This window comes from Carassius auratus, chromosome 24 (assembly GCF_003368295.1).
Source record: "Carassius auratus strain Wakin chromosome 24, ASM336829v1, whole genome shotgun sequence".
NCBI classification, from domain to species: domain Eukaryota; kingdom Metazoa; phylum Chordata; class Actinopteri; order Cypriniformes; family Cyprinidae; genus Carassius; species Carassius auratus.
This window is the reverse complement of record NC_039266.1, coordinates 17,528,893-17,540,941: the sequence shown is the minus strand read 5'-3', so window position 1 is coordinate 17,540,941 and position 12,049 is coordinate 17,528,893. Positions and strand designations below refer to the sequence as shown.

The 12,049-nt window shown below is 37.4% G+C and overlaps 1 protein-coding gene across 4 annotated transcripts in view; it reads left to right on the top strand.

Annotated features, from left to right (window-relative positions):
* LOC113042486 (pleckstrin homology-like domain family B member 2) overlaps window positions 1-12,049 on the top strand; it is a 42,301-nt gene that overhangs the window by 27,292 nt on the left and 2,960 nt on the right. Inside the window, exons 10-20 of one of the 4 annotated variants that reach the window (XM_026201372.1) lie at window positions 983-1,111; window positions 2,721-2,876; window positions 3,115-3,225; window positions 3,335-3,424; window positions 3,708-3,842; window positions 4,309-4,506; window positions 4,941-5,117; window positions 5,192-5,335; window positions 6,168-6,273; window positions 8,506-8,704; window positions 11,797-11,887. In XM_026201372.1, the coding sequence (XP_026057157.1) occupies window positions 983-1,111; window positions 2,721-2,876; window positions 3,115-3,225; window positions 3,335-3,424; window positions 3,708-3,842; window positions 4,309-4,506; window positions 4,941-5,117; window positions 5,192-5,335; window positions 6,168-6,273; window positions 8,506-8,704; window positions 11,797-11,887 (1,536 nt within the window). The remainder of the gene's footprint in view (window positions 1-982; window positions 1,112-2,720; window positions 2,877-3,114; window positions 3,226-3,334; window positions 3,425-3,707; window positions 3,843-4,308; window positions 4,507-4,940; window positions 5,118-5,191; window positions 5,336-6,167; window positions 6,274-8,505; window positions 8,705-11,796; window positions 11,888-12,049) is intronic. The other 3 variants (XM_026201373.1, XM_026201374.1, XM_026201375.1) reach the window with 3 other exon arrangements.

The following is a 12,049-nucleotide window of genomic DNA, read 5'->3' as shown; positions in this document are numbered from 1 at the left end:
GTTGCTAATGACTTTTTTAAAAGGTAGCTTTATTTAGTTATGCTAAGCTATTGTTTCAATGCATCTCTACCAGCACCTTTGTGTACAGAATATTAAGTCTATAATACATAATATTATTTTTGAAATCTGAATTATAGAGCATTCGTTTGATATGCATTTCATATGCATTTCTCACACACACACACTTCCTGGAAGCCTCTCATTCCAAAAATACTGGTTGATAATCCCGGCTCTGCTCTAAATTCACCTCTGCTAAACTGAGTGACACCACACACTGTGTTGATGCAAGGGCTTTCTAAGCCAAGAGCTGGTGGGAATCCTGGCACCTGCGTCTCAAGTTCAGCCTGACTTCCGGCTCATTCATTCATTTAGCCTGGCAGCTGCGGAGACACTTGAGATACTTTAGCTAACGGTCCATTTCTGACACACTGACTCTTAAAGAGGATGGTTGATTTGTTCACATGTACATTTTCATTGCGATTTGGATGCTGCTCATGTAGGTAGCAGAACTAGAAAGCTTGCTAGGTTTTGGAACCTATCAATCAAGGGAATGTATTAATATATTATATTGCTATTAATGTGTTTCGATTCTAAACAACCATAATCCACCTACAATTGCATAAAATTTCTTGATGTAAGAATTGCTTTATGATCATTAGTAGGATTTTAGTTATTGAACAATGGTGTGTGTCTGTTGCTGCCACTTGAGGCCATTCTTTGCAGTGTTGTTAAAATGCAAAGTGGCCACTTGTTAATTTCAGTTCAGTTTGAACTGAAAGCTGAGGTATTTTTCGGTTTCTTGAGTGTTGATAACGTCAGCTATCATTTTCCCGACATTTTCATGTTCTTCATTTAATTCAGCACCTTCACATCCATCATGCCTCACTTATGCTGTTACTGAGTGTAGTAACTAACCCTGCCCACCCCACCCTGCACTAACCCTTCTCTCCTCTCTCCCTGCTTCCTATGCACGTATGTGCAGGACAAAGATAAGCTAGATGCAGAGCGTGTAAAGTTAGAGCGACTGGCACATCTGCTTGCTGAGCAGAAGACTCAGTTGGACACCTGCCCCGAAGCCTTGAAAGAGCAACTTCAGCTGCAGCTCTGCAGGGTCAGTACTCACACACAGCCTTCATCCGCCTTTTCCTCATAACTGGGTCTTGTCCTCTTCATCCTTAGTGCTTGCATCTGTCTCACTTCCATGAAAGACATTTCGGCTGGCTTTCTTCTCTTATATCGCATGTGCTTCCTGTGTGTCTGTAATGTACTGCATAATGTTTTTGAATAATAAAAAAAAATGATATAATCAAAATATTGCTCCTGGCACCGATGGGTCATATTTGATTCCCCCAAATCAAAAGTCTATATCAGTATATATTAAAGGGTTAGTTCACCCAAAAATTTAAATTAGCCCATAAATTACTCACTTTGAAGTCATCCTGTATATGACTTCCTTCTTTCATACGAATCTAGTCAGAGTTATTTTAAAAATTGTCTTTGATCTTTCAAGCTGTTGGATGCACCTCAGCGGGTGTTGCACTCCATCGTTACTTGAGAAGTTTAATAAAAAGTGCATCCATTAAACAAAAGTGTAGCGAATCAATGTGTTTTTGTAAGAAAAATATACATATTCAGAACTTAATAATTACTTTAATCTAGCTTGCGCTCACTCTTATAAAATGGAAGCAGTCCCGATGTGATTCTTCAAAATCAAGTCATTTTTTAATATTTTAAATCAAATTTAAATATTAATGATTAAATAAGACAAATTTGATTTACATTTCTAATTTTCATTTCATAAAAAAATTTAATTAATAGTAATTTTAAGTCTAGAAATTCACAGATCTTTGTGCAATGCAAATAATATTTTAGTTTTAGTAAATCAAGTTAACTACAACTTGCTGTAATGTATTTGATATTTTATTTAGATATAAATGTGATATTGACAAAAATTCGAAACTCTCAGAATTAAATTCTTTAATAAAATGTAGTATTTTCCAAATTTATATATTTATTTTAATTATTATAATATATATATATATATATATATATATATATATATATATATATTTTAATTCTTATAATATAGAAGTGATCATTATTTTTTTTTTCTTCAAATTATTTTTCCTCTTTTTCTTTTTTTTTCTTTTTTTTTTTGCATTACAATATTGAAAAAAAAAATAGGGGGGAGGGGTGCTTAATAGTCATGAAAATAATGTCACAATGCTAAAAAACTACAAATATAATTTCTTATTTCTTTACCCCATGTCTCATTCATAGGTTTCATGAGATTCACCCTGATAGGCTGGTACACAATCCCTGATATTGACAACATCAAACGATAATTTAGTTAAATTAAAGCTGGCAGGCCTTAAATGAAAGTGTGGCATACAGAAGCTGTTTGACGTGTGACGTGGGATTGCTGCAGAGTTTCTCTATGTCACAGAAGGTCATGCTATGTGAGTGTTGACGTGATTGAACTCTAATGGTCAGTGGTGACAGGTGAAAGTTGTGGTGTTGGTCCTCTGTTCACTGGCATGTGGCAGCGCACTCTTACAGCAGTTATTGGCCTGCTTACAGCAGAGTGAAACCTTAACCCCTGTCTCCATCCGTGGGGAAGCTGCTGGAGCAGAGGCTTGTTGAACTGTGGGAGTATTACGACTTCATTTCCTTTACACTTTGAAGATATAGATCTAGAGCATCATGTCCTTTTGTATCAGGATGCAGAGACGCTAGAGGTGGAGTCCAAGCGGTTTGAAGACCTAGAGTTTCAACAGCTGGAACGAGAGAGTCATCAGGATGAGGAGAAAGAGACTCAGACCCAACATATTCTCAGGGAGATCGCAGAACACCAGAGGAGCACCGTCACACGGAAGGTGAGTTTCCTGTTGGTGCCTTTAATCTTCATCTTACTTATAAGAGCATTGTGCATTTAAATGATGTGATGGAACGAAAGAGAAAAGGCTTTTATAAGGCTTATATAAATACCAAATTAACCAATACTAGTTGGCTTCAACAGTGTTTTTCTATTTGACTCGTCTCCAAAGGTACAAAGCTCAAAGAAAATCTGTAAATATGATCATTCAAACACATTGATATGTGTGACACCTTTAGGAGAGGCTGCTGGCCCTGAAGAAACAGTACACCCAGATTTCCCAGCAGGCTCAGAGGGACAAAGACAACTTTGTGAAGGAAAAGAACAATCTTCAGATGATGCTACAGCGGGTATGTCTGTGTAATATTACTACACTGCCTTTTTTGCTCCCTTTTTTGAAAGCAGTTGTTGGTGATTCTGAATCATCATCATAACAGAATTTCTCATTTTTTTTCCCAGGAAAAAGAAAATCTCGCCAACTTGGAGAAGAAATATTCTGAGCTCACTGGGGCATTGGGTTTCCCTGTCAGTCCCATCAGTATGAAGGAGGTACGTCTGACAGGATTGTGTGTTTTATGTCAATTTAAGGCAGATCTTCTCTTGACATCCTCTCTTGGACTGCACATGTGTTTTGGGTCTGAGTACTTCGACCATGTGTGGCTTCCCCAAAAGGTTACAAAAACACCATGAATTGATCTACAGTAAATAAGGAAGCCTTCACGCTTTTCATCCAAGCTTTCAGTATGACCCTTGCAACCTGGAAATCTTCGGTTGCAGAGGGATGTTTGTGTTTCCTCACCGTGGAAACAGGGTCTTCTTCCCTGTATTCCAGGATTGTTTCCAGTTGGCCGATGTGTGTCCACCTCATAGTGAATTTTGCCATGCCCACAAAACCCTGTCTCCACTTCCTGCTGACCTCCTGATGTTTTCTTCTCTGTTTTCCTCTCTGACTATCAAAAATGCTGAGGTAACGCATTAGCAGTGTGCATGCAAGATAATCTTTGGTGCTTGTTTTCTGCTTTTCAAAATACCTCCTAACATGCCGCTTCTCTGGGTAGTTAAGTTTATATATGCTCTTAAAATAACCGCTTATTATTTACTCTTTTACTGCTTTATCTGGGCTTTAAATTTCTTGGATGTTTTTGTGGATCCTTTAAACATTAACTGAATTATTTATTTATTTATTTCATTTAAAAAATAATTTTTTTATTTGACTAATTCATCTCTTTTTTATGTTTATTTTCTAAATATAATTTGTTTTTTATTTTATTTTTTTATTTAATGATCCATTTTTTTTTTCTTTTTAACATTTTCTTTTATTTTAAAATGTGATTCATCTGTTTTTAATATGCTTGTAATTAATCATTTTAACCTACTTGAATGTTTTTCCTATTCACCCCTCTTCCCCCCATTTCCCCAATGGTTTGTTCCAGGGCTATGTTACAGTCAATGAGATCAATGAACTGTACTCTCAGCTGGGGGTAGATCCCACCCCAGCCCCCCTCCCCACCCAAGCCCAGTCCTCTCCTGACACCCCTGCTACAGGGACTGACCCAAGCCCTGACCCAAGCCCTGAACCCAGTCCTGAACTCAGTCCTGCAGAGAGCACTGCCCCGCCAGGAGAGGGTGAGGTGTGTGATCAGGATGGTTTATGTGTGTTAGGCATTAAGCGTGTCCAGGATTTAGTTTGGCTTTAGTGTGCACACGCCAAGTTTTGGAAATTGAGTAAAGGTCATGTTACATGTTCACTGTGGGATTTCAAGGTATTTGTATTGTGTGGATTATTTATTACTTGATTCCCTTCCTCTCATTCTTTTTAAATTAAAGGGGTAATATCTATCTATATATATATCATATATGCTATATTATAATAATAATAATTTGTATTATTATTATTCATCCAAATTTCTGGACAACATGTTTTTGCAACTTTTAATTCATCATTTTGCCTTTTTAGCATAAAACATAAATGCAAATAAAAAAAGATATATGATATGTCCCCTTTAAGCAAACTATAGCCACCTTCTTCTTGCATCCTTATTTTCTAATTTTCTCTTTTCCAAAGCACTCTCCCTCTTCCTGTCCACTGTCATCCTCCATCCCTTCTTCCTCTTTCACTGCATGTTCTCGTCCCAATTCTAAACCTCCCTCTGTGCACTGGCCTGAAGACATGGTCACCTTCCTCAACCCTTCTCCTCCTCCTCCTCCTCTACCTGCCAAAAAACAGCGCCATCACAGACAGGTAAACCTTGCGAGTATGTATGTATGAGTGCAATTATTAGAGACATCTCTTACCTTTAACCTTCTGTTCCTCAGCATTTCCGCACCCTAGAAGAAAGGAAGTGGTACGGTAAGGGAGGCGGAGCTCATTTGAGTGACACTCTTCCTCGGAAGAAGACCCAGCCCACCATAACCCCACAGTTCACCTGTGCCACCCTTGGTCGTAACATACCCTCTAAAGTAAGAATACATTATACATTTACATATTTAGAAGTCTCTACTCTGCATTTAATTGCATTTATATAGAGTTTGTTATAGTCTTAAATGTACAGTGGCCAAAAATATTCTGTTCATTTCCATGGACCAAAAAAATAAAATATGGTTATAATAAACTAGATATGTACTGGATAATTTTTTTTTTACTATGTATTCACTATTTTTTTGCATTTATGGAATTTAACCAGGAACTTTGATTGCCACGATGATATTACTCATAATATATATATATATATATTTTTTTTTATTAATAATAAAACAAATTAAATATTATTTAGCCCTTATGTTATTTGGCCCACTGTCCGGTTTTGTAATAACTTATGTAGGAACTTCCTGGCATATTTTACAATATTTTAATAAATGTATATCTGTAAATGTTGCCGTTTATTATTATTTTGAATTGTTTTGGTGAACTTAAGTAAAATTCATTATAAATAATTAGCCCATGTTCATTTATTTGAAGTTCAAATCTGAAAATATTTTAATCATTTACGCAAATATTTAACACACATTATCTTCTTGGTTAATATAATATAATATTATATTATAAAATATAATATAATAAATAAAATAAAAAAACATCCAGATATTTTTAACTATACAATACTGTAGTTTTTTTTTTAAATAACACATTTAATTAGCAAGGATGCCTTAAATTTATCAAGTGACAAAGACATTTATAATTGTACAAAATAGTACATTTATAATTTTCAAAAACCATCCTCCTGACCTCAAATGTTTGAATGAGACTATGTATGAAGTAAAAAGTCACTCAAACATCACCCCCTGTGTTTAGTCCCATCCACCTTTAGCTCAAAGCTCCAGCTGTGGGAGTGTGTTGAACCGAGCCCTTGCCATCACCCCTAAAGAGACACACATGGATACACACCGCCTGCACAAGGGTAGGGCTCTCCACCTCAAACACACTCTGTTTAAAATATACAGTGTTATTATGCTGCATTGCATCATACGCATCAGAAATGATGATGCTTCATAAGTTAAACGTTACCTAATCTTGAATTACCTTCTCTATCCTGCAGGCAAATCTAAGAAAGGTACAGTAGTCTGCCTACACTAGTCTCGATTGCCTGTTATATAATTTCTATTAAAATAATGTCAAAGTCTTTTAGCATGTCCTCTCTGGCGAAGAATTTCCTCCTTTGGGAGACATTCATTGCCTCGGTCATTGACTGATATCAACCCAACTCTCATTGCTTTTAATGTGTCTGGTCTCACTGAAATGGAGAAACCTGTAGCGTTTCTTCAATTTTATGCACTGTTTGACTCACCAGGGCCTTTTATGGGTCTTATTTGATGAGGTTGACTCTTGTATGAAATAAAGCTGCCATTTTATACACATTACAAAGGCATGAGATGATATATTTCATACAATGGTGTGAAGTTATTCTAGTAATTCAGTCCTGCATGATGAGGTGTGTCTGTAGTCATTTGTTTTTGTTTTTTCTATTCATAGACTTTAATTATTATCTCACACTGCTGTTTATGGTCTAGAGAGTTGATGGTGGGTGTTTATGGGTATTCTGACAGGAATGAGGCATGGTTTCGAATATATGACGTTTAGGTGCGGTCAGGTGCAAAATCTTTCACCCACAAGTGCATAGATTTCTATTCAAACACCTGTAAAAATGTTCAGAATAGTGGTAAATGTGACCTCACCTTTCTTGATTTAAAAAATGTCATCACCCAGCATGCAACAACACCATGGTCACACCTGGTTTTAGGAGTTGTTTGTGTAGTAACTCTGTAAGCTTGCCACATTAAGGCTCTGGACCATCAAAACAAGCCAATCAAGACCAATTAAATTGAGTCTCCTTCTAAGGACTCCATGTCCTCCAATAGGAAGCGTTTGTTCCATCTGGGTGGAAACTTTCTGCATTTATTTATTTGTTTTGTGAAGATAATGGAAGAATGTTGGGACAATGAAGGACAGGAAATTCTTCCATTCTATTTTTCAAAGAAATATCTGACCTGATGGGTTTATATGTGAACTTTTTCTTTTTAATTCCGCAGCTTTGATTGTTAAATCACTAAAGCTTTTTATTTATTTATTTATATTTTTTGAATATGTGAGCATTATGAGTTCACTGTTGTAGATGAAACGCTTGACCGTATTATCGGATGGTTTATCTGAAGGTCCCTTGAGTCGGATCATCAGAGAGGCGGGTCTCTGCTTTTTCTTGATGTGGTTGATGTTATCAAGGTTGTAGTGAAGTCAAGTCTCATATCCTCTGAGCTAAATCTAGTGGTACTAGTTGTTCAACAGTGTATCTTCAGGAGACAGCATCTAAATCGGTATTAAGCGCAAATATATGAATCTATCTCTTTGTTCTGGACTTGTAGCTGAAGAAGGGCATCATTAGGGGCTTGGGATCCAGTCTATGAATCAGAGTAAGGTATTTTCTTACAAACACTGCCATTCAAAAGTTTGGGTCAGTAAGATTTAATTTTTTTGAAAAAAAAAAATAGTTTCTTATGCTCACCTAAGCTACATTTATTTGACCAAAAACTATTATTCAAATTTAACATTTAAACTGTTTTTATTTGAATAGATTTTAAAATGTAATTTATTTTTGTGATGGCAAAGCTGAATTTTCTGCGTCATTACTCCAGTCTTCAGTGTCACATGATTTTTTGGAAATCATTCTAATTCTAATTTGGTGCTCATGAAACATTTCTTATAATAATTATTGATAGCATTTTTGTGGAAAGTGTGTCACGACACCATTTATTTAAAATATAAACTTTTGTAATATTATAAATGCCCTTACTGTTACTTTCTTTCAATTTAATGTATCCTTGTTGAATAAAAGTATTAATTTCTTTTTTTTTTTTTATCATACCCCAAACTTTTGAACAGTAGTGTGTGTGGTTAGGACATTATTGCACGGTGGCTGGTCTTTGTGAGCAAAGTAAAGGGCCCCAGGGTGCCCCGGGCAGTGTCTGGCCAGAGGAAACTGAGTTGGGCAACACAAATGGAGAATCTTCTCCTAGAAGTGATGCTGAACTCTCAGGTAAAGCGGAGATGGCCCTGAAAACAGGAAGTATAAGTCATGTGGTGTTATTTCATATTGTACATTATTGCTAAATTCATGTTTTCTTGGCATGTTTCTCAGGGCACAGTCAGCAGCACATTGGCGAGGAGCACAGAATGCGGTTAAGTGATCTCGGTGGCCGTGCATCCTCACAAACCAATGTCTATCTAGACTCTTTTGGTTACCAAGATAACGGCCGTGCCTTTGATACGCTCAGTGTGGACAGCTCAGACAGCATGGAAACCAGCATTTCTGCCTGTTCGCCCGACAATGTCTCCAGGTAAGGGAGTGTTGTTGTTTTTTGTCTTCTGTCTGGATCTGACAAAACTTTGTTTGGTGGTATCTTGTTTTTTTTTTGTAAAAGTCTATTAATTATAGTCATTCAACATTACAGTATAATTGAAAGCCATTATTTTGAAATATATAACAACTTTTAATTTTAAGTGCTTTTAAAAGAATCTTGATATAAACTATATTATATACATAAACTATACATATCAATCCTTATTCAAGCTAAAAAAGTTAATCAGCGACTAGAACAGTCTAAGGATTTTTCTTTTTCTTTTGTTCTTTGATTTACATCAATGACCGACTTCAGCAGGTTTCACTTTAAAATCAATGATGTCTCGTTAAAACCTGATGCATATGACACGGATCTGACACATCCGATTTTCTCCCAACTCTTTACAGTCATTTAAGACCGAAAATCTGTCATTGATCAATCATTGACACCTTCCACAAATAGTGTAAGTCACAGAAGGTTGTTACTGAAAGGGGTGGCTGTTCACAGAGTGCTGTATCAAAGCATATTAAATGCGAAGTTGACTAGAAGGAAGAAATTGGGTAGAAAAAAGGTGTACAAGCAACAGGGATGACTGCAAGCTTGAGAATACTGTCAAGCGAAGCCGAATCAAAAACTTTGGAGATTTTCACAAGGAGTGGACTGAAGATGGAGTCAGTGCATCAAGAGTCAACACACTCAAGACGTTTTCAGGAAAAGGGCTTCGAAGCCAATTCTGAAGCAGAAACAACGTCAGAAGCATCTTACCTGGGCTAAGGAGAAAAGAACTGGACTGTTGCTCAGTGGTCCAAAGTCCTCTTTTCAGATAAAAAAGTAAATTTAGCATTTCATTTGGAAATCAAGGTCTGGAGTCTGGAGGAAGACTGGAGAGGCACAGAATCCAAGCTACTTGAAGTCCAGTGTGAAGTTTCCAAAGTCATTGATGATTTGGGGTGCCGTGACGTCTGCTTGAGTTGGTCCATTGTGTTTTATCAAATCCAAAGTCAATGGAGCCATATACCAGGAGATTTTGATAAAGTAAACGCAGCCTTGTTGAGCCTAAGAGACTGCTCTAATTCTAAACTATATATATGTCTTTATATTATATAGATGTCTTTATATTATATAAAAGCAGTAGAAATAGGTTGTATGTCCCCACTTAGATTCAAGCTGGAGTTTGTTTCTTCAGATCTACAGATGGATCATATAAACCCATGACACATACCATGTCTTTGTAATTGAAAACATTTCCATAGCTCTTATTGTAGTTCACGCCAAGAGTTCTGTCTGGGGTACAATGAATGAAATATTGAGAACAAGGGCAACGTGTTAGGAAAGAATAGAGAGAAAGACAGAGCAACTGAAATCCTGGAACTACATTTGAATGCTCTGGTGACTGGTTTCGTGCAGGTTACCGTAAACCTCAAGTCTGTTTGAAAGTGACTAGTTGAAGACCTTGATGAAAAAACTTCGACAGATGAGACCACATGAGGCCATTACTCAGAGCGATGTGTGTTTATGCTGTATGCGTGTGTGCTGGAGGCAGCAGATCGGCACTTGTGTAATTTGAGTGGTTTGCTTGAATAATGTGAGTTCTGAGGGGCCTGAGAAGGACCGTTGGTACCCCCTCCTCTGCTCCGGGGATGGATCCACTCGGGTTACAGCAGGAACAGTTAGAGGAAACCGATTTAGGGTTTCTTCCCTCCAGTTTGAATGTAATCAGCCACAGAGCGCGGGTTCAGGCTGTTCTTGGGTCTTTGTGTGTTATGTTCCACTTCTCTCTACTGGTTCTTTGGGTTCTAAATCAGGAATGACCTCTGTTCATCTCCGGCATCACTGGTAAGATACCTTAAAGATGAAAGAACTGATTGATGAAGGACATGAGAGGAATACAATGTGTGCAGAGGAATGGAAAAGATGGAAACAAGGTGGCCACATGTTATGTCTTGGTGATTTATTTTAAATCCGTTATGGACACAATGGAGCAGATTTGCATGATGGGTTTGATGTGTGCATGATGAGATCGTATTGATTTGGGTTTGAGATCATCTTTGAATTTCATCTTTATTCATGAATTAACAACAAAGTGTCAAAACAAGCTTTTGTAAACCTACTATAAGAACTATAAAGCCTTCTTCATCATGCACGCAGACTCGGCTTGTTTATGACTGACAGTTGTCCATCATCAGGTTCCAAAACGAAACCAGCTGATTGAAGCACATTTATAGAAACTTCTAGAAATGCTTCTTTGCATGCAAGACTGGCACAGTAATTAGAAATCTGTTTGACAGCTATGAAATCCTCAGTATCTGCTCAATGAATTATGATTAGTCCTCCTGTTTAATATTTGCGTAATTTGTGATCGGTCTTTTCTTTCCTCCAACCATCAATAGAAATCTTGTCGACTCCTGGACAGTTATGTGTTGATTTTTATCTGCATATCTGACAGAAAATTATACACGCTGATTGATTGCATTTAATTTATCCAAAACCAGTTAGGCTTCAACCTTGCTACGTTCTTTTGTAGTTTGCAAGAACTTTCTTTGCCATTGTCCATCATCAGTTACTGGAAAGTGTATTATTGGAGGGTATGTTTTGTTTTATGGAAGGCTGTTTTGGGAATGCCAGTAATGACAAAAGGGACTGTACAGGGTTTGAAGTGGAAGACGATTCCCATACATTCTTTACAGGTGAAGATTTTAAGGATGATATTGCAGAGCCAAGCTGTGAGGTGAAGGTTTTAGGGGGAAATTTGAAGTTCTACGGAAAGGAGGGGCTGGTCAGATCTATTCCACGTGTTCTTTTTGAACTCTAAATGGAAAGCATCAGACGTCAGACTGCGGGCTGCACTCTCAAGCTCTCTATGCCTGAACTGTTAATGTGTTCCAGTGCTGACCAGCTTTATTGGTTCCTTCTGTGTTCTCAAGCATATACATACATGCATGCAAATACACATAGGACATGCTTACATTTGCAAGTGTATGCATTCTTCTCGCATGCCTAGTTGAGATTTCTTTGCTGTAACATTCGCTCTGAAAAGTAAAATGTAATGCCTTATCTCATAGGCAATATTTTTCTTTTTTATTCTGCAGCGCCAGCACCTCCAATGTTTCCAAGATGGAGGAGATGGAACGTCTTCTCCGGGAAGCTCAGGCAGAGAAGCACCGGCTCTTGGAACACAGGGTAATGAAACGGCCACACAAACCTGCCACTTCTTGCTAGAGCTGCCATCAGTTTTTTACAATCCAGTCTTTCGGCATGCCATAAACCCAAGTGAACCCCATGTGGCTTCATGGATCTTAAACCGTGAGCTTGTTTGCTCTATTAGAAGTTTTTCGGTCAGCC